The sequence below is a fragment of the Nerophis lumbriciformis genome, linkage group LG09, assembly GCF_033978685.3.
Source record: "Nerophis lumbriciformis linkage group LG09, RoL_Nlum_v2.1, whole genome shotgun sequence".
Classification (NCBI taxonomy): domain Eukaryota; kingdom Metazoa; phylum Chordata; class Actinopteri; order Syngnathiformes; family Syngnathidae; genus Nerophis; species Nerophis lumbriciformis.
The window spans coordinates 21,968,456-21,991,788 of NC_084556.2; the positions used below are offsets into that span (position 1 = coordinate 21,968,456).

General features: G+C 42.2%; 2 protein-coding genes across 4 annotated transcripts in view; one reads left to right on the forward strand and one right to left on the reverse strand.

Annotated features, from left to right (window-relative positions):
- LOC133607525 (neuronal tyrosine-phosphorylated phosphoinositide-3-kinase adapter 1) overlaps positions 1-2,756 on the reverse strand; it is a 90,595-nt gene extending 87,839 nt beyond the window's left edge. Inside the window, exons 1-2 of the mRNA XM_061962240.1 lie at positions 2,699-2,756; positions 2,501-2,588 (exon numbers count right to left, since the gene is read on the reverse strand). The gene's annotated coding sequence lies outside the window, so the exon portion shown is untranslated. The remainder of the gene's footprint in view (positions 1-2,500; positions 2,589-2,698) is intronic.
- mogat3b (monoacylglycerol O-acyltransferase 3b) overlaps positions 1-23,191 on the forward strand; it is an 83,820-nt gene extending 60,629 nt beyond the window's left edge. The window contains exons 1-9 of one of the 3 annotated variants that reach the window (XM_072913809.1): positions 9,942-10,344; positions 10,429-10,449; positions 16,131-16,221; positions 16,304-16,411; positions 21,684-21,754; positions 21,827-22,031; positions 22,096-22,270; positions 22,352-22,536; positions 22,605-23,191. In XM_072913809.1, the coding sequence (XP_072769910.1) occupies positions 10,288-10,344; positions 10,429-10,449; positions 16,131-16,221; positions 16,304-16,411; positions 21,684-21,754; positions 21,827-22,031; positions 22,096-22,270; positions 22,352-22,536; positions 22,605-22,759 (1,068 nt within the window). In that variant the 5' untranslated portion in view covers positions 9,942-10,287 and the 3' untranslated portion in view covers positions 22,760-23,191. Of the gene's footprint in view, positions 1-9,941; positions 10,345-10,428; positions 10,450-16,130; positions 16,222-16,303; positions 16,412-21,683; positions 21,755-21,826; positions 22,032-22,095; positions 22,271-22,351; positions 22,537-22,604 lie in introns of those variants that run through there. The other 2 variants (XM_061962243.2, XM_061962244.2) reach the window with 2 other exon arrangements.
- Positions 23,192-23,333: the final 142 nt, after the last annotated feature.

Genomic DNA, 23,333 nt, shown 5'->3' on the forward strand with positions numbered 1-23,333 from the left:
GTTGCCGTGTATCGAAAGGAGCTACAATCAGTATGTATGTGGTCGCTACTATTATTTTATTACCACATAACCTTTTTTAAAAGTGGTTAGCTCCTTTTTACACGTACGTGAGCATATGAGTCATTCATTGATATATGTTTTTTGTTCATAAATATAAGACTGAGCACTGTTTACTGGTTAACTTCTTTTTACACTTGTACTACGGATGATGTTAAACCGTGACTTAAAACAGTGTTTTTGAATCACTGTGCCGCGGTACACTAGTGTGCTGTGAGATACAGTCTGTTGTGCCGTGGAAGATTATCTAATTTCACCTATTTGGGTTAAAAATATTTTGATTAGCAACACTAAATTGACCCTAGTGTGTGAATGTGAGTGTGAATGTTGTCTGTCTATCTGTGTTGGCCCTGCGATGAGGTGGCGACTTGTCCAGGGTGCACCCTGCCTTCCGCCCGATTGTAGCTGAGATAGGCTCCAGCGCCCCCCGCGACCCCGAAGGGAATAAGCGGTAGAAAATTGATGGATGGGATGGAAACCAGTAATTATAGTCTGCAAATTATGTGTTGTTGTTGAGTGTCTGTGTTGTCTAGAGCTCGGCAGAGTAACCGTGTAATAGTCTTCCATATCAGTAGGTGGCAGCCAGTAGCTAATTGCTTTGTAGATGTCAGAAACAGCGGGAGGCAGCGTGCGGGTGAAAAGGTGTCTAATGCTTAAACCAAAAATAAACAAAAAGGTGAGTGCCCCTATGAAAAGGCATTGAAGCTTAGGGATGGCTATGCAGAACGAAACTAAAACTGAACTGGCTACAAAGTAAACAAAAACAGAATTCTGGACGACAGCAAAGACTTACTGTGCAGCGTCCACAATGTACATCCGAACATGACATGACAATCAACAATGTCCCCACAAAGAAGGATAGCGACAACTGAAATATTCTTGATTGCTAAAACAAAGCAGATGTGGGAAATATCGCTCAAAGGAAGACATTAAACTGCTACAGGAAAATACCAAAAAAAAAGAAAAATCCACCAAAATAGGTGTACAAGACAAGAACTAAAACACTACACACAGGAAAACAGCAAAAAACTCAAAATAAGTCACGGTGTGATGTGACAGGTGGTGACAGTACACCTACTTTGAGACAAGCGCTATAGTGATGCATGGTTGGTTATGCTTTAAAGTCATATCCAACAATTGCGACAACAATTTTTTGTCAACTGAGTTTCGTTTTTTAATGATTTCTGCTGGTGGTGTGCCTGCGGATTTTTTCAACACAAAAAAATGTGCTTTGCTCAAAAAAGGTTGAAAAACACTGCATTAAAACATTGGTTGTGTGGTAAATGGAAGATGTTCTCTTTCTTATATCCCCCTCTATGGGGGACAAACTAGAGGTTTGTGTTCGACCTTAAAGCTTTCTTATAGTTTGTCTTTGAAATGTGAATTTAACAGGGTGAATCCTCAAAGGAGCGGAGGTTTACTACACCTCAGTCTTCATTGACTCCTTCACACACATCCATAAGTGGGTTCAGCAGGCAGACGTCCGTCCGCATTGGGATCCCTAAAACCAACCTGCACTCATTGACCCCTCCTTTGCAAAGCCCGTCCTCTCTTCCTGCAAGCAGCCGCAAACATTTCTCCTGCTTATCTCAGCCTAATTATATTCGTATTCCTCAATCCAGCCTTCAAGGTCAGAGTGAGAGTGAACAATCCAACATCACATTCTGATGCACATATCTTCAGTGTGTCATGTGAATGTGCAATCAACATATCCCCGGGGAGGGGACTTCTCTGAACTGTCACGCCCGAGGAAAAAAACATTAATTACGCGTTAAATCCACAAGCAAAATAAGTATCCTGCCGCAGTAAATGCTTATCAATCATCCTGTGTGTGTTTTGTTTTTTTGCACACACCACGCACTCTCCACGATGTGATCCCGCCATGCTTTTTATCATGCGTAAACATGCAGATGTTCTCCATCAGGGGGCTTTGCAGAATGCTCAGAGCGCGCGCGCACGCGCATGCACGCGCACTGCCCGCCTGCTGTTTGATGCGTGGCGGCGCGCATATTCGGGCATCAGCGCTCAGCTGACGGAGGAGCTTGTTTTGGGGTGAAATATTCATAAGTGGGGCCTTCGTCACGACTTGGGTGCTATTTTGCTACGTTACAAAAACAATAAAGGATGCACTGCAGGTGCTTCAAGGTTGAACGGTGCGTGTTACGCGCGGAAAAACACCCCGCTGTCACGCTGATGAGTGTGGCAAAAACACTTAAAATAATACCAAAAAAAAAAATACAATAAAAAAAATAAAATTAAAAAAAGGGCCCCTGCTGCGACGCTTTACTCCGCAGCAGCCATGCGAGCGAGGCGGTGCATGTGTGCACCTAACCCTCTTAATCAGCCGCATTTACGGCGACGACATGCACGCACGCGATGTCATTTGTGGCGCCAACAGTACAAAAAAAAAAAAAAGGACGTGACAATCGAAGGTGAGACCTACCTTGGTGGTGTTTATACGCCGAGGCGGGCTGCAGCCTCCCGGATGAGACAACAACAAAACCACGCCGGTTGTTGATGACACAGCTGTCCTGTTAAAGCACCACGCACACACACAGAGGGAGAGAGAGAGAGAGAGAGAGAGAGAGGGCGTAAGAGGAGGGAGGGGGGGAAAAATCCCTCCCCAGATGTGTCAACGTACACTAGGTTGAAAAATCAGCGATTCGGACGTCTTTCCTGCGATTGACACCTTTCCCTTCCATTTTTGTGAGGATAAACCGCGCAGCCTCCGGATTGAGAAGCATCGTGGAAGTCGACGCGACGTTGGCGGGAGAGGGGAAATGTGCAAAACACTCAGTGTATATACTGTATATATGTTTTGTTTTTTTAAACGTGCATTGCATGCAGGCAATTAAGAAGAAAGACGATGACGTCAAAACACCAACAAATGTTCAGATGTAAGTGATGGTTTTAGAGCTGCATGGCATCGTCACCATGTACTCCATATTCACATCAACATCATCATCACCACCATCATCATCACCATCATCAGCGTGCTTCCTGAGAGCTCACTCACCGGTTAGCATCCATCCATCCACTGATACTGGAGAAAACATTCCCACACTGGATGATGCATGGACTCGCCTAAACCTAAAAACACCAAACAGAAGGATCATATTGGATGGGAGCACCAGTGCAAGATGCAAACATGCTTGGTGTGCAAACTTTTTCCACCTGAGCCACATACTGATGAATCCAAATTGATGTGGGCGGCCACCTATATATTTTTATGTAAGGAAACAATGTGTAATGATATATAATCAACTGTATAGTACAGTGGTGGCTCAACTTAAAGAGTGTTTTGAGATAAGAGCTGTCTGAATGCTTTAAGTCAGTGGTGCCCAACCACCGGTCCAGGGGCCGGTACCGGTCCGTGACGCATTTGCTACCGGGCTGCGGAGAAAAATGAAAATATTTATAAACGACTGCATTTTTTCCGAGTTAACTTTCGTCTGTCCCGCTAGACCAGTGTTTCTTAACCTTGTTGGAGGTGCCGAACCCCACCAGTATCATATGCACATTCACCGAACCCTTCTTTAGTGAAAAAAAAAAAAACACATTTCTTTTTCTTTTCAAATTCAAGACAAAGTTATATGTTTTTTTTACTAGTGCACAAAATGAACCGTGCATGAACATCATCTTGTTCAAAGAACAAAACCAACACAGCGCATGAACTCACAACAAATTACACTCTTGCAAATCAGATGGAAAATTAGAGGGAACATTGTTTGAGGGTATCCATAATACTTAGACTTAGACTTCCTTGACCTTTTTATTGTCATTCAAATGTTGACTTTACAGTACAGATACGCCGATAGGGAGAAGTTTTTATTTACACGATTGATTGATCGATTGAATGAAACTTTTACTCGTAAATTGCACAGTACAGTGCATATTATGTACAATTGACCACTTACAATTGACCACTAACTAAATGGTAACACCCAAATAAGTTTTTCAACTTGTTTAATTAAGTCGGGGTCCACGTTAATCAATTCATGAGTCTGGTGTGTCTTGACCGCTGTGGCGGAGGCTCTGCCGAACCCCTGAGCCCAACTCACCGAACTCCTAGGGTTCGATCGAACCCAGGTTAAGAACCACTGCGCTAGACACACCAATAAGCTTGTTTATAGATGTACAATAAAACTACTCATAGGAAGTTGACATTTGTTACATTTGTTATAACTTTGTGACATGATACAATGCACATTAATGAACATATAAAATATAAATGTGACAAATTGTAGCCAAAGGCTGATTTTCATCTGCAGTCCCCAGCAGGTTGATGCATGGTAACCTGCTGGGGATCTCTTTGCAAAGAAACAAGCCCAGGTCTCCCACTAATTCAGCGTTAGTGAGTTGTATTTTTCATGCACATTTTTGCTGTATTTATCTGGCACAAGTGGAAAGCCGGTCCCTGAAAATAATGCCTACGTTAAGGTTGGGGACCCCTGCTTTAAGTTACAAGCATCCCTGCCATTTATTCGTGTAGCAAATGTCACAGTAAATCCCATAAGAGCCGTCCAAAACATCCGGTCTTACTCGCTGTAGCATCAGCTTATAGCTTGAGATGGAAATGTAAAGTGTTTGGTTTTTCCAACCAAGGAAGAAAGTGAGTGTGAAGGACAGTGCTGATTTCTCCAGATTCTCTGAACCCTTTGATGATATTACGGACCGTAGATGGTGAAATCCCTAATTTCCTTGCAATAGCTGGTTGAGAAAGGTTTTTCTTAAACTGTTCAACAATTTGCTAACGCATTTGTTGACAAAGAGGTGACCCTCGCCCCATCCTTGTTTGTGAATGACTGAGCATTTCATGGAATCTACTTTTATACCCAATCATGGCACCCACCTGTTCCCAATTTGCCTGTTCCCCTGTGGGATGTTCCAAATAAGTGTTTGATGAGCATTCCTCAACTTTATCAGTATTTATTGCCACCTTTCCCAACTTCTTTGTCACGTGTTGCTGGCATCAAATTCTAAAGTTAATGATTTGCAAAAAAAAAAAAAATGTTTATCAGTTTGAACATCAAATATGTTGTCTTTGTAGCATATTCAACTGAATATGGGTTGAAAATTATTTGCAAATCATTGTATTCCGTTTATATTTACATCTAACACAATTTCCCAACTCATATGGAAACGGGGTTTGTAAAAGAAACAGAATGTAAAATAACAGAAAAAATACGATTAGGCAATCAGCAACCACTCTGACCCCCACAGGTTATGTGTCCTTGAGGCTCACAAATGAGTCCTTTAAAAGAAAAAAAGAACTCCTAATCTCAGTTTCCTATTTCAGGGCTACTTCAACTGGCAGCCCAGGGATGACAACATAGAGTTGAGTTCAAAACTGAAACACACATTTTTGCAGCAAATTCCTAAAACACGAGCGTTGTAAAGATGATACTGCACCAGTGGAAGGTTGCAGTTAAATCTTAACTCCCCATTGGCCAGCATCCATTTATATTTTGCATAACAGGGCTATTTTCTTTAGGAATTTGTAACTGATAAATTAGAGTGGAATTACGAACTGGTTTTTGATCAGGGTTTGTAGATAGAAAAGTTTGTATATTAAGTAGAGATGTTCGATAATATCGGCAGGCCGATATTGTCGGCCGATAAATACGTTAAAATGTAATATCGGAAAGTATCGGTATCGGGTTTTTGTTTTTTTATCGGTATCGTTTTTGTTTTTTTTATTAAATCAACATTAAAAACACAAGATACACTTACAATTAGTGCACCAACCCAAAAAAAAAAACCTCCCCCATTTACACTCATTCACACAAAAGTGTTGTTTCGTTCTGTTATTAATATTCTGGTTCCTACATTATAAATCAATATATATCAATACAGTCTGCAAGGGATACAGTCCGTAAGCACACATGATTGTGCGTGCTGCTGGTCCACTAATAGTACTAACCTTTAACAGTTAATTTAACTAATTTTCATTAATTACTAGTTTCTATGTAAATGTTTTTATATTGTTTTACTTTCTTTTTTATTCAAGAAAATGTTTTTATTTATTTATTTATCTTATTTTGTTAATTTTTTTAAAAAGTACCTTATCTTCACCATACATGGTTGTCCAAATTAGGCATAATAATGTGTTAATTCCACGACTGCATATATCGGTTGATATCGGTATTGGTTGATATCGGTATCGGTAATTAAAGAGTTGGACAATATCGGAATATCGGATATCGGCAAAAAGCCATTATCGGACATCCCTAATATTAAGGCAAATTCCTCCACGAGAAACAATTTAAACGTGAATAATGGCTTCCAGGCTTGACAAAAGTTCATATTTTAGTAGAAGTTTGTACACTTTGAACACAATATAAGACAATACACAACACTCCCTCTGTCACGAGCTCTGGTGAGTATTCAGCTCGAATTTACAAACTCCTTAACTTTACCAGCCAGGTCGCTACAATGATTAGAAATAAAAAATACAATCTGCGTTATCTGCTTGGAAGGGGAGGGCAGTGTCGACAACGCTGTGAATGTCTCGAACCAAACATTGCTTTTCCACTGCTTTTTTTTTTTACTCATATTGAGCTAGCAAACTTGGAAAAATGTTGTAATAAAGGTTAAAAACACAAAAAACACACAAAATATAGATTAACACAGTAGCTAATGAGCACGGTCAGTCCGCCCTCAATGGATAAAATGGCTGCACTGCTGGCAATCAGTGGGTGGATGAAACATTCATACACTGGGACAAGGTTGGTACAACAAAGCATATTTTTATTCGGCCTGCAGTTCATAAATCGAAAAGTTTGTACAAAGAGGGGTTCGTAAACTGAGGTTCCACTGGAGACCAAAAACTAAAAAATGTTTTTTTAGTCTAACCTGTAACCTGTTTTGAAAGGGTTTTATTATACCAAAATATATATCAGGAGAATCGTGTTGAGTTGAGGATCTATTCTGAATCGAATAATCACCCCGAGAATCTAAATCAAATGGAATCATGAAGTGCCTAAAGATTCCCACCTCTAGAAGACACACTAACTGGACACAACATTAGGTACAACTGCACAATCTCTTGAGAACTGTTTTGACTGGCACTGCCAACCAAAGAGGTCCCAATATTTTTGTGGTTGTGTGCGTCACACTGAGAGTTGGTTATAATATTTCAACTTCCTCATGGACTTAAATCAGGCAATAAAAATACAATCAAAAGTGAGCATTATTATTTTTGCAGATTTGATTGAAGTCGTATATTAGCTGTGCCTAATGTTGTGGCTGGGGGTGTACTGCAGCCCAACCAAACCAAAAGGAAAAGACTACAGCGCCTATTTTCTTTGCGATCTTTGGACTTGACTGCAACAAAGATGAAAGTCCATAAAAACATGGAACTGACCCCTACACAACACATTATTAGGCACACATTGGATATCACACTGCTTATATTTTACACCTCTTTTGCTCCAAGTATAGACCAATGCAACCTACAACTACAGTTAAATCAATACCTGAAGCTTAAATCTTAAAGATAACATTTACTTCCTACAAGCACTTAACACATATTTATCATGCTTGGTCGATATTTAGCATTTTAGCTGCAGGCCATAGACCAAAATATAAATACTGCGCTGAACTGAAAAGAATAAAACGTCCGTTACTTAGTTGGCAGATGGCAAATCCGCCCCAAAGGCTCCTGTGAGATGGGATTTTAAAAGCTGCTACACGCCCACCGTCCGCTCGCACAGGTGTTTTCACGGCAACAAAAGCACCAACAGGATTAATTACTGGATGATGACTGCATATTAATGAGGTGAGGCATGCTGCCATATATTATGGTACTATAGAGGAATGGTCATTTACTAGTTTTTTGTGCTAACAAAGCACACTAACGTCCCAGCTAAAGTGACCGCATAGAAATCCAAAGATAAACTACTTTATATGACGGGAAAGTATTGGACCACCTTGTTATTACACATGCAACATGGAAGAAGGCAATCACGATATTCTACAATTATGGTGTTTTATTCGTCCATTCATTCAAAAGAACATTTGTGAGGTCAGAGGTGTTAATGTCTATTGAAATTAGGAGTATATATTTGTCCCAAAAAGGCTAAGTGTATCCCTTGTTTAGTTATTAATATATTTTGAATTGTCCTCAAATTAGGCTAAAGCGACACCAGTACAACAGCAAAACAAAAATCCTATCAAAATCAATAAAAATGAAATTTCTTATCTATTAATTTGATGTATCTTAACATAAACTAATGCAATCCTTTACATGAACTAACAATTTGGACTACTAGCTACCAATACTGTCTCAATTCTTTCTTGTTTTTTGTTTTATCCACCAGATGACAATACATTTTACGATTCAGCGCATGCAGTAAAACATCAAACATATTTTTTTTTCAGTTTTTCATGTTGGATAAACAGTTAATAGTGTTTGGGGGGGATTGATTAGAAAACAAAACAAAATACTTATGTTGTTACTTACTGTATGTAAACATATTGGCTTTTAAAGGTTTAAAATGCCGAAATATAATCAATATTTGACATGTATATTTTAAATTGAAGTAGTTTTAAAACTTAGTTAAATGGAAATTATAGTAATATATTGTACAGTGTTCAGTTATTTGGAGTGCATGTGTTTCTTTTAAAACTGACACTGTTGGGGAAAAATACATCCATCCATCCATCCATTTTCAGAATCAGATTCAGACATACTTTATTAATATCCCAAGGGGAAATTAAAATTTTCAGCACAATCCCATTCAAGATCAGACAAACATTACAGGGAGACAGAACAGGATGGCTGACGGGTCTGCCAACTTCCGGCGCCCCTTACAAAAAAGGTGAGATACAGGTAAACAATGGGGAGGTTTGGGGGGGTGAGAAAAAAAAAAATCGGTCTAAGCCTGGGCCCTATTTTCTACCGCTTGTCCCTTTCAGCGTCACGGGGTTGCTGGAGCTTATCTCAGCTGCATTCTGGCGGAAGGCCGGGTACACCCTGGACAAGTCGCCACCTCATCGCAGAGCCAACACAGATAGACAACATTCACAATGCATGAAAATCAATACATCTGCCAATAATTGGGCCTCATTATTATTATCATTATTGTTGTTCTTACAATAATAAATAAGCAGATTTATAGCTCCTAAATAATTGTTTAAACATTATGAGAGCCCTCTAGACATGAAATAACATCGTTAAGTCACATTTACACTTTGTTAATCCAATTTCAGTAGCTGTGTGAGGCTTCGCCAGTCAGTTGCCACAACAATGAAAAGCGTACTCTGATTGGTTTGGTCTCTCATCTGGGGGCCAACACTACTGCAGTATTGATATTTTTGGTTAATTTGGCCATTTTTTATGCTTGAACATGCTTAATTTATAGTTCGAAAATAGTGTAGAGTATGTTTAAAAAATACACAAAGCGGTAAAGCCGCTATATTTGAAACGCGATATGGCAAGGGACGACTGTAGTTTTAGCACATTAACTTATTTAAGGTGGTGGGGAAAAAATCCACATACAAAAAGTAATTATAATGTAGAGGGTCAATAATTACAGTAAGCGGTGTGTCTCAATTATTTGGTTGATGTAGTGGAGAAACTGCTGTGTTCCAAGGAGTGTGCATGTTTAGGGTGCAAAGAGCTGTCCCTGGTGCTGAAATTGGGGTCACACATTCTACAGACGGATTATTTTACAATTTTCCGTTCCGTTTATTTATGCAAATACAGGACCTCATGACAGTCACATATTTTTCCCAGAATTTGTTTACACTAACAATAAGTGCATGTCATTGAATTATTTTGTATAGGGCTTGTATTGTGAAAGTCTTACAGGAAGTGATCCGTTTGACTGATGTTAGTTCACCCTCGGGCAAGCATGAGGAATATTACTTCCTCATATGTTTCTGCAGCGCTCAGAGGCAAACAAGACGTGCTCTGATTATGTGTGTGAGGACTGGAAAAAAGGCCGCAAAGAAGTGTTCCATTCATGTAGATCAATAGAGCATGTATTACAACGTAGCCATAGCTGGAATGCTGCTTTGAAGAATGACAGATGAACGTGTAATTTAGTGACTAAGACTCAGACTGGACCGCGAAATCCTATCTTTTCTATACAAGATACATCCTGGACTTAAAATGTGTCATTGTAAGACTTTGCAACTTTTTATCTTGAATGCCGATTGCCCGTGTGCCAAAGTGTGGAGGGAGTGGATAAGTTATCAGGATGTGGTGGTCAAAGTGCATGCTGTATGATGAGCACTGCTTCATTTGAGTCGGTTCAAAAAGACGACAGAAGCCGCCGTCAGGTAAACTTGTATGTTGAGCTTGTTGGCTGTCACATGTGCTGCAAATTCCTGAGAAAATATATGAACAGTGTGCTTTGTTCTTAGCCCTACAGACTCTCTACTTGTGTGAGCAAGTTACTTTTGCCTGTAAGCATATTTAGTCATTTGATGCTGTCTTAGTATGACCAATACTGATCACTGTTGAATATGGCTCAGTCACAGCTACATTTTTGCATTTAAAAATAGCTTTTTTTTTACAGTCACATTGTGTTGTCATCAGTCTGTACTCATTTAGCCCAACACAGGCTGTCTGATGACCCGAGGGTTGCTGTAAGGATTAATGGCTGGATTGATTTATTCAAAAGTAGTTTAGACAAGGCTCTATTATAAGCATGGCTGTCAAAAATAAGTGAACTCATGAACTCACAAAAAAATTAATAATTATTTGAATAGAACTGTTAACACATTTTGGACAAATACAGGAAGTGCATTGAAGTAAAAATATGTTTTCAATGTTCCTGAATGACACTGACAATAAAATTGCATGTGCCCAAATATTGGGCTGTGTTTTAAAGTGAAGTTCAATTATGCAAGTGAGCGATAACCTGTGATTAATCATGATTAATTCAAATTAAAACGTGTGATTAATCTTAAAAAAATAACTATTTGACAGCACTAATTATAAGTATAATTATTTAGCAAGATAAAAGATTCTACACCAAGAAACGATCTATTTATTATTATTCCGCCGCACAACTTTGGCGCACTCCACAGCCCACAGTTTTCATCCGATCTGAATTGTTCAGGTATCAAAATGTTTGGTTTCACCGGGAATTGTGAGCTCTACAAAAAAGATTTTTAAAAATATCCTAGATAACTCAGAATTCCGTTTTTTTCGGGTCATTTTTCCCATTGAAAATGACTGGGCCATTTTTCGAACTTGCATTTCTCAACCGATTTGAACCGTTCCACCATCCACACACCCGCCTCACCTTGGACAATCAAACTACCATTTTACAAGCTCAAAAAATTCTCAGGGATTTCCACAATTCCCGGTTTTCCAAAGCCCTATATTCACATCTTCCTGGAAAGTTTTCACAGTCCACATTTTTTCATCGTTTTTGACCATTGCACCTTCAAAACAGTCTTCTTAATTGGGACAACAAAACTACTATTTTTCTTTTCGTAAAAAAATGTGGTTTTCCCGAAATTCCGCAATACCCATTTAAATTCAAACTGTTACTACGTCAACATTTTTCAACTGTTTTGAAAATTTCCAACACCAACCCATTCAAATAATCTAGGACAATTGTTGTATTACCTATATTTTAAAAAAATCCCATCTTTCCCGAAATTGATATGAAATTCCCATTCAAATGAAAGGGTGTATGCAAAGTTATACAATGCCCAAAATTCTCAAAATTTTTCACCATTTTTTACCCGATTTCGACCTTTCAACCATCAACCTCCTGCCGAGTCATACCAAAGACTACAAAAAAATGGGACCCATTGCCTCCCTGCTTGGCACTCAGCATTAAGGGTTGGAATTGGGGGTTAAATTGCCAAATGATTCCAGAGCGCGGCGCACGCTGCTGCTCAGTGTTCCCCTCGCCTCCCAGGGGGTGAACATGGGGATGGGTCAAATGCAGAGGACAAATTTCACAGTGTGTGTGTGAGACAATCCTTGGTACTTTAACTTTGTAACTTTTAACCCACCTTGCTCTTGACATATGTTGAACGCATATGTTTCCCAGAATTTCCAGTACCGGTAATTTTCTCCCCATTGACAATGAAGGGGAAATATACAATCGACTGCAGATCCCACATTTCTCATCCGATTTGAACCGTTCCAACATCCACATACTCAACTAACCCTAGACATTCAAGCCTGCATGTTTCCCGGTTCCGAAAATTCCCTGATTACCCGGAACTACCAGGGATTTCCCCTCATTAAAAATAAATAGGCAATATACAAACCTCTCCATATCCCACATTTTTCAACCGATTCAAACCAGTCCAACATCCACACGCTCCACTCATCCTGGACATTAAAGCATTTCAGTTCCGCTCACGCACATAACATTCACACGCAATTCCTTCCGGAATTGCAAATTCTAGTTGTGAGAATGCTTGGATTCTACATCAAAAAAAGATAAATGATAAATGATAAATGGGTTATACTTGTATAGCGCTTTTCTACCTTCAAAGTACTCAAAGCGCTTTGACAGTATTTCCACATTCACCCATACATTCACACACTGATGGCGGGAGCTGCCATGCAAGGCGCTAACCAGCAGCCATCAGGAGCAAGGGCCCAAGGACACAACGGACGTGACTAGGATGGTAGAAGGTGGGGATTGAACCCCAGTAACCAGCAACCCTCTGATTGCTGGCACGGCCACTCTACCAACTTCGCCACAAGATCTATTTATTATTATTCCGCCGCAAAGTTTTGGCGCGTTCCACAGCCCCAGCTTTTATCTGATCGGAACAGTTCAAGTATCAAAACGTTCGGCTCAACCGGGAATTGTGAGCCCCCCAAAACATTTCAAAAAAATATCCCAGCTTACATAGAATTCGCATTTTTCCCCATTGAAAATTAATGGGCCATTTTTCGAACTTGCACAATGAAAAACTACCATTTTTATTTTCGTACAAATTCCCGGTTTTCCTGAATTTCCAGGAATTACAAAATACTCATTTAAATTCAGACTGTTACTACATCAACAGTATTCAACCGATTCAAAAAATTCCAACACCAACCTATTCATATCATCTGGGACAATAGTTCTAGTAACAATATTTTCGAAAATTCACGGTTTTACCGAAATTCACGCATTTTTTTCAACCCGGTTCCGACATTTCAATCATCCACCCACAGTGCTATTCCCATATATCGAACGCAAAACATGTTTTACCTTTGCCAAAATTCCCGGTTTTCCGATAATTTTCTTCCCATTGACAATGAATGGGAAATATACAATCGACTCCATATCCCACATTTCTCATCCGATTTCAACCGTTGCAACATCCGCATAATTCACTCACCCTGAACATTCAAGCCCGCATGTTTCCTGGTTCTCAAAATTCCCTGATTACTCGAAATGACAAGGCACTGCTATGCTAGCTTTTTTTTGCTAATTGTGCATAAGCACGTTAACTGTTAGCATACTTGTGAGAACGTTAGCATGCTAACGTTTTATTCTAGCTTTTTTTTTCTAATTTTGTATGTTTAAAACCGAAAATCATGGTTTTTGATACTCGGTGCTGTCATGCAGGTATGGTAATTGTTAACGTGCTAAGGCATGTTAATTGTTAGCAAACTTGTGAGAACATTAGGATGCTGACATTTTACACTAGTTTTTTTTTTTTAATTTTTGTATGATTAAACTGAAAAATCATGGTTTGTGATACTCAGTTTCAGGTCAGCGCCAGCTCTTCAACATTCAAACACTGTCAACATTCAAAGGATTCCAACAGTCATTCTACATCCAATCAGCTTCAGCATCGGAATTGCAAATTGTAGTTACCGGTACTGATATTTATTTAATTATTTCTATTCATGTCATCACATGTTTTAGTAAAGCTTCTGGCTAAAAGCTTTTAGGGATTCTCTGTGTTGAACAGGTTTGGATTTTTTTTATGAAGTCATTTTAAATTGTTTTAGTGTAATTTAAACTTTTTTTTAAACCTCTTATCTATGTTGTTACTTAGTAACTTAGTAATAATCGAGTACTAGATTTACTTAAGTTTTTTTTTTTTAACTTAAATTTACTGCTACTAATTTCCACCCAATAATAATGGTGCTTTCTTGATTTAGTTTCAGTTCAGTTTCAGTTTAGTAACCGGTTTGAAACCTGTTTGTCTTCCAGTCCTCCCTTTGTGTGTGCTCGTGCGTGCAGATCTAATGATAGTGTAGATAGGTGTGGGGAGCTGGATGTATGTCAATAATAGAGATAGGATTAATGGCTCTTTGAAGACAGCCGGATCTTAAAGGAGCTATTCCTTTCAAATGACTGGCCCGGTAATATAGTTATTTCTTGTTATACTGTTTTTTTTAATGTAAAATAAATATTCACTCGTAGTGGTTGTTAGATAAAATGTGGATCAAAATAATTTGGTAGAACTTATTCTAAAATATTGATCAAAATTAAAATTTGTGGTAACCTAAAAAAGCATTTCATGATTTGAACTCAAAAATATAAAAGTTTTACTATATATACAAAAGACCTATTCCTCTCAAATATTGTTCACAAATCTGTCTAAACCTGTGTTAGTGAGTATTTCTCCTTTGCCAAGGTAATCCATCACACCTCACAGTTGTGGCATATCAAGATGCTGATTAAAAAGCATGATTATTGCACAGGTGTGCCTTGGGCTGCCCACAATAAAAGGGCACTGTGAAATGTGCAGTCGTATCACACAGCACAATGCCGCAAGTTTTGAGGGAGCGTGCAGTTGGCATGCTGACTGCAGGAATGTCCACCAGAGCTGTTGCCTGGGAATTGAATGTTCATTTCTCTACCATAAGCCATCTCCAAAGGCGTTTCAGAGAATTTGGCAGTACACCCAATCGGCCTCACAACTGCAGACCACGTGTAACGACACCAGCCCAGGACCTCCACATCCAGCAGGTGCACCTCCAAGATCGTCTGAGACCAGCCACCCGGACAGCTGCTGCAAAAATTGGTTCGCGTTACCAAAGAGTTTTTGCACAAACTTTGAGAAAACGTCTCAGGGAAGCTCATCTGCAAGCTCGGCCTCCGCATCGGGGTCTCGATCGGACTGCAGTTTGTCATCATAACCGACTTGAGTGGGAAAATGCTCACATTCGATGGCATTGGAGAGATAGTCTCTTCACAGAGGAATCTCGGTTTTCACTGTTCAAAGCAGATGGCAGACAGTGTGTGTGGCGTCGTGTGGGAGAGCGGTTTGCTGATGTCAACGTTGAGAATCAAGTGGCCCATGGTGGGGATGGGTTTATGCTATGGGCAGGGGTATATTATGGACAACGAACGCAAGTGCATTTTATTGATGCCATTTTGAATGCGCAGAGATATTGTGACGAGATCCTGAGGCCCATTGTTGTGCCATTCACCGGAGACCATCATCTCATGTTGCAGCATGACAATGCACGGCCCCATGTTGCAAGGATCTGTACACAATTCCTGGAAGCAGAAAACATCCCAGTTCTTGCATGGCTAGCATACTTACCGGACATGTCACCCATTGAGCATGTTTGGGATGCTGTGGATCAGTGTAAAAGACGGCGTGTTCTTGTTCCTGCCAATATCCAGCAACCATGCTCCGCTATTGAAGATGGGTGGACTAACATTCCACAGGCCACAATCAACAATCTACATCAACAAAACTACACATTTCAGCATTGCCTTTTATTGTGGGCAGCCTAAGGCACGCCTGTGCAATAATCATGCTGATTAATCAGAATCTTGATATGCCACACCTGTGAGGTGGGATTGATTATCTTAGCAAAGAAGTGCTCACTCACACAAATTTAGACAGATTTGTGAACAATATTTGAGAGCAATAGGTCTTTTGTGTATATAAAAAAAGTTTTTGATCTTTGAGTTCAACTCATGAAAAATGGGAGCCTAGACAAAAGTATATATATATATATATATATATATATATATATATATATATATATATATATATATAGATAGATAGATGGATAGATAGATAGATAGAGAGAGAGAGAAAAATACGATAGTAAAAGTGTTTGATTTGATTTAAAGTTTTTTTTGTGTTTTTTTTTTTTTTTAAATAAGTCACTTATGGCCCCGCAGGTCGCCGACATGACGAATGCAAAAACTCCAAGGAAGGAGTTTTTAGAAGACTTAAGTGTTCTACAGTGGATACTGACCTTTCTATTTCTGGGTACATTTACATCACTTGCGCTTTGAGGTTACTTTTAAAATGCCCGCATCTTTTGTAACCTTTCACTCGCATCCCACCACAGGAGTGACGTGTATCATCCTGATGGTGGGTCTATTGTTTACATCTCTGTGGCTGTTTCCCACCATGTGCTTCATATGGCTTGTGATCGACTGGAAGACCCCTGAGAGAGGTACAAAAAATGAGTGTTGACACAATGGAGGCAAATCTTGACACAATATATGTTAATTGATATAACAACATCCATCCATCCATCCATCTTCTTCCGCTTATCCGAGGTCGGGTCGCGGGGGCAGTAGCCTAAGCAGGGAAGCCCAGACTTCCCTCTCCCCAGCCACTTCGTCCAGCTCTTCCTGTGGGACCCCGAGGCGTTCCCAGGCCAGCCGGGAGACATAGTCTTCCCAACGTGTCCTGGGTCTTCCCCGTGGCCTCCTACCGGTCGGACGTGCCCTAAACACCTCCCTAGGGAGGCGTTCGGGTGGCATCCTGACCAGATACCCGAACCACCTCATCTGGCTCCTCTCGATGTGGAGGAGCAGCGTCTTTACTTTGAGCTCCCCCCGGATGGCAGAGCTTCTCACCCTATCTCTAAGGGAGAGCCCTGCCACCCGGCGGAGGAAACTCATTTCGGCCGCTTGTACCCGTGGTCTTGTCCTTTCGGTCATAACCCAAAGCTCATGACCATAGGTGAGGATGGGAACGTAGATCGACCGGTAAATTGAGAGCTTTGCCTTCCGGCTCAGCTCCTTCTTCACCACAACAGATCGATACAGCGTCCGCATTACTGAAGACGCCGCACCGATCCGTCTGTCGATCTCACGATCCACTCTTCCCTCACTCGTGAACAAGACTCCGAGGTACTTGAACTCCTCCACTTGGGGCAAGATCTCCTCCCCAACCCGGAGATGGCACTCCTCCCTTTTCCGGGCGAGAACCATGGACTCGGACTTGGAGGTGCTGATTCTCATCCCAGTCGCTTCACACTCGGCTGCGAACCGATCCAGTGAGAGCTGAAGATCCTGGCCAGATGAAGCCATCAGGACCACATCATCTGCAAAAAGCAGAGACCTAATCCTGCAGCCACCAAACCAGATCCCCTCAACGCCTTGACTGCGCCTAGAAATTCTGTCCATAAAAGTTATGAACAGAATCGGTGACAAAGGGCAGCCTTGGCGGAGTCCAACCCTCACTGGAAACGTGTCCGACTTACTGCCGGCAATGCGGACCAAGCTCTGGCACTGAGCATACAGGGAGCGGACTGCCACAATCAGACAGTCCGATACCCCATACTCTCTGAGCACTCCCCACAGGACTTCCCGAGGGACACGGTCGAATGCCTTCTCCAAGTCCACAAAACACATGTAGACTGGTTGGGCAAACTCCCATGCACCCTCAAGGACCCTGCCGAGAGTATAGAGCTGGTCCACAGTTCCACGACCAGGACGAAAACCACACTGTTCCTCCTGAATCCGAGGTTCGACTATCCGGCGTAGCCTCCTCTCCAGTACACCTGAATATACCTTACCGGGAAGGCTGAGGAGTGTGATCCCACGATAGTTAGAGCACACCCTCCGGTTCCCCTTCTTAAAGAGAGGAACCACCATCCCCGTCTGCCAATCCAGAGGTACCGCCCCCGATGTCCACGCGATGCTGCAGAGTCTTGTCAACCAAGACAGCCCCACAGCATCCAGAGCCTTAAGGAACTACGGGCGGATCTCATCTACCCCTGGGGCCTTGCCACCGAGGAGCTTTTTAACTACCTCAGCCCCAGAAATAGGAGAGCCCACCACAGACTCCCCAGGCACTGCTTCCTCATAGGAAGGCGTGTTGGTGGGATTGAGGAGGTCTTCGAAGTATTCCCTCCACCGATCTACAACATCCGCAGTCGAGGTCAGCAGAACACCATCGTTACCATACACGGTGTTGATAGTGCACTGCTTCCCCTTCCTGAGGCGGCGGATGGTGGTCCAGAATTGCTTCGAAGCCGTCCGGAAGTCGTTTTCCATGGCTTCCCCGAACTCCTCCCATGTCCGAGTTTTTGCCTCTGCGACCGCTGAAGCCGCACACCGCTTGGCCTGTCGGTACTTGTCCGCTGCCTCAGGAGTCCTATGAGCCAAAAGAACCCGATAGGACTCCTTCTTCAGCTTGACGGCATCCCTCACCGCCGGTGTCCACCAGCGGGTTCTAGGATTACCGCCACGACAAGCACCAACTACCTTGCGGCCACAGCTCCAATCAGCTGCCTCGACAATAGAGGCGCGGAACATGGTCCATTCGGACTCAATGTCCAGCACCTCCCTCGTGACATGTTCAAAGTTCTTACGGAGGTGGGAATTGAAACTCTCTCTGACAGGAGACTCTGCCAGACGTTCCCAGCAAACCCTCACAATGCGTTTGGGCCTGCCAGGTCTGTCCGGCATCCTCCCCCACCATCGCAGCCAAGGTGGTGATCGGTAGAAAGCTCCGCCCCTCTCTTCACCCGAGTGTCCAAAACATGAGGCCGCAAATCCGATGACACAACTACAAAGTCGATCATGGAACTGCGGCCTAGGGTGTCCTGGTGCCAAGTGCACATATGGACACCCTTATGTTTGAACATGGTGTTCGTTATGGACAATCTGTGACGGGCACAAAAGTCCAATAACAAAACACCGCTCGGGTTCAGATCCGGGCAGCCATTCTTCCCAGTCACGCCTCTCCAGGTTTCACTGTCGTTGCCAACATGAGCATTGAAGTCCCCCAGTAGAACGAGGGAATCACCCGGGGGAGCACTCTCAAGTACTCCCTCGAGTGAATCCAAAAAGGGTGGGTACTCTGAGCTGCGGTTTGGCGCGTAAGCTCAAACCACAGTCAGGACCCGTTCCCCCACCCGAAGGCGGAGGGAAGCTACCCTCTCGTCCACCGGGTTGAACTCCAACGTACAGGCTCTGAGCCGGGGAGAAACAAGAATTGCCACCCCATCCCGTCGCCTCTCACTGCCGGCAACGCCAGAGTGGAAGAGAGTCCAGCCCCTCTCGAGAGAACTGGTTCCAGAGCCCTTGCTGTGCGTCGAAGTGAGTCCGACTATATCTAGCTGGAACTTCTCCACCTCGCGCACTAGCTCAGGCTCCTTCCCCCCCAGCGAGGTGACGTTCCACGTCCCAAGAGATAGCTTCTGTAGCCGAGGATCGGACCGCCAAGTGCCCTGCCTTCGGCTGCCGCCCAGCTCACATCGCACCCGACCTCTATGACCCCTGCTATGGGTGGTGAGCCCATTGGAGGGGGGACCCACGTTGCCTCTTCGGGCTGTGCCCGGCCGGGCCCCATGGGGACAGGCCCGGCCACCAGGCGCTCGCCATCGTGCCCCACCTCCGGGCCTGGCTCCAGAGGGGGGCCCCGGTGACCCGCGTCCGGGCGAGGGAAATCTGGATCCTTGGTTTTTATTTTTCATGGAGGTCTTCGAGCTGCTCTTTGTCTGATCCCTCACCTAGGACCAGTTTGTCTTGGGAGACCCTACCAGGGGGCATAAAGCCCCCGGACAACATAGCTCCTAGGATCATTGGGACATGCAAACTCCTCTACCACGTTAAGGTGGCAGCTCAGAGAGGAGATATATAACAACATACTTTAGATATATGTAATAACTTTTGCACAGTACTGTACATTATCCTATTTAGTTAATATATTGTATATGCAGCGATGGGCAGTAACAAGCTACATGTAGTTAAACTACGTACCTTAACTACCTTTTCCAGTAGCTTGACGGTAGCTTAGCTACTTTTTTAACGAGTAGCTTTTTGTGTAGCTTAGCTACATTTAGACCCATGTAGCTAGGTATCTTAAATCAGAGCTACAAGCTACAAAGAGAGAAAATGGACTTCGAATCCAGGCAGAAAAAAAAATATGGAGAAAACACAATGACCTGGATGAATGAGAACATCCATACATACTGTACGTAGAAAATCCATGATGATTGTTTGGTGTTTATATGATGAGTCACAATTGGCTAAGTTTAGGGCGAAACATTACGGACAGGCTAATCAGAGGCAAGATAAGGTGGGTCATCGAAACTCGTAAGAAAAATCATGACTTACACGCACTCATGTCACATGACGACGAGGGAGTCAGAGACAGAGGGACGTTTCAAGCTGACCACTCAAAAGATAAAAAGAGACATAATTAAAAATGGCAGAGGAATTCTCTCCCGCAGATTAGATTTTTCCTTTAGTGATGAAGACAACGTCAAGGACACCCACAATAATGCATGTCCTTGGCCATATTTAGACAAATGTATGCGTTTAAAGAAAAACAATGCCCAAAACCTTAGTTTTTTGTTGTTTACTCTGTAAGTCAAAATCATAACTGCTCTCTTCATCTAAGACATCAAACACAAATTTAGGAACACACATTAAGGTGAGTTTAGTTCATGAAAGGTTTTACTGCATATACCGTAACCTTTACCAACTCTTCCCACACAACACACAAGTCATTGTTGTTTTTTTTGTCAAGATGTAGACAGAAGCTGTTTTTTACTGTAGGCAGAGAATAATGAGCAACATTATAGGGGTGGGCCAAAGAAAAGGCTAACTAAATAAATACATACAGTGCGGTGCGGGGACCCCTCGACGTAGTTGTAAGGTGTCCCCAGCTAAATGACGGAGAGTTAATAGTAAACGACTCTTATTGGGTCCATTTGTGCACTCTCAGTTACAATAACATAAATATAAATGTCGTTAAATGTATCTTTGATGTAGCAAGCTACTTTTGCCGTGTAGCATGTAGTGTAGCTTGCTACATTTCTCCGGGGATAGCTTCCCTGTTGCTTAACTACATTTAATCGAGAGTAACGTGTACCTTAGCTTACCACATATTCCAAGTAACTTGCCCATCACTGTGTATATGTACTATTTACACATAAATGATTTCCCTGTGATAACACCTGTGTCTCAATGGAATAACAATAATAATCAATGAATTAAAGCTCATTGAAGGTGGGTGGCCATTTTTCTCTCAGTACTAACAAGTAGTAATTCAGGAAGATTGGAGGGAGGATCAAACTGTAAGATTAAAGAAAGAAAAGTAACTAAATAACAATGGGTTTACCCTGCCTTCCGCCCCGCGACCTCGAGAGGGACAAGCGGTAGAAAATGCATGGATGGATGGATGATTTACAGAAATTGCAATAACATTGTTGCGCTAGTAATACCACTAAGCCACTAGGGGGCATGTGTGTGCAGTATCTGGGGATATTTCATATGCTGCAATCTATATACGTGCATTTTTTTGTTTTTATTTTTATACTGTACCTCCTATTGACTCACAAATAAAATCACAGCATAAGAATTATATATATTTTCATCATCTGTTGAAAGTTGCACTTATGCATCAAATTGGTTGATTTCCACACACCCCGAGTTTTATTTTTCATACATTTAACACATACTTTAAATAATATTGTCCATCAGGCAGCAGAAGAAAACCATCTATGAAGAAGTGGAAGGTTTGGGAACACCTCCGAGACTATTTTCCAATCAAGGTAAAACTTAGCTGTGCATCATTTCATGCACACCAGGCTTGTGATTAATGACGTGCTCATTTTCTTGTTCAGTTGGTGAAGACAGCTGAACTGAACCCAAACAAAAACTACATTTTGGGCTGTCACCCACACGGTATAATGAGTATTGGAGCCTTCAGCTGCTTCACCACAGGCTTCTGCGGCTTTGCGGAGGCTTTTCCCGGAATGCGGGCCACTTTGGCCATTTTGGCTGGGCTCTTTCGGATACCGCTTTTTAGGGAGTACATCATGGGTGCAGGTATTTTTAACAAGCTAATGGCGGTGTGAATAACACATAATGATGCTTTTAATGTATCTTACAGGCCTGGTTCCAGTCAGCAAGCCAAGCCTTGCCCACCTTCTGTCCAAGAGCGGCACAGGAAACGCAGTGGTAATTGTGATAGGGGGCGCTGCAGAGTCCTTGGCCTCCCATCCTGGAGAACATACTGTGCTAGTGAAGCAGAGAAAAGGCTTTGTTAGGGTGGCGCTTGAGTTTGGGTGAGGAACTCCTGTGATCCAGATACTCACTCATAGGCAGCTTCTGATGACATCATTGTAATGTTACTTTACTGTCGTCAGGGCTGATCTGGTGCCCGTTTACTCCTTTGGAGAAACTGAGCTCTTCCAGCAAATCACCTTCTCTGAGGGTACACTGGGTCGAACGTTACAGGACCTGTTTAAAAAGATCACGGGATTTGCACCCTGCCTTTTTATTGGCGAGCGCTGGGTACTGCTGCCCTCCAGAATTCCCATCACCACAGTGGGTAAGTCGTCATTCCCACAAATGAAGATCACGATGCTGCTCTATTCTAACACTTGCCCTCCTTCCCAGTGGGAAGTCCTATCTCTGTACCCCAACGGCTCACACCCACACAGGAGGAGGTGGACCACTATCATCAACTGTACATGGACGGCCTGTCAAAGTTATTCCATGAACACAAAGTCAGCTGTGGCCTTTCAGAGACTCACAAGCTGTGTTTTATTTAGGTTTTACTTCCTTGTGACATCTTTGTTATTTGGGGCCTCAATGGACAATAACGGGTCATCATGCGAGTGTGAGCTAGGCCTCCTTGAAGTGCCTCAGAGAAATGTGTAGATTTAACGATGACTACATTAGGTGGGTAACTTTATTACTCAGGGAATTTATGCAAGTGTTTTTCAACTTACTGGATTTGTCAGCCATAATGATTAGATTGCTAATAATAAACTTGATGCTCAGAATGTATTTCAGTGTTTAAAAGAAATGTTTGCTTGTAGCCTATTTTTACAAAAATGTTTAATGGCTAGAAGAACCATGTTTATGTAATTCAATGCTTTACACAGTAGAGGGCAACCTGTCTTCACATACACATCCTTTCATTGCTGGTGCATTATAGCACAGTATTAAGATACAGTACATCCCAGTTGCGTCCAGGCGGAAAGCGGGGTACACCCTGGACCCCGAGAGGGACAAGTGGTAGAAAATAGATGGATGGATGGATTAAAGTACATGTGAAAACATTAATTGTCTAATGACTTATTGTCGTAGTGGCGCTCAACTTGACAAAGTATCTGTGCAGGA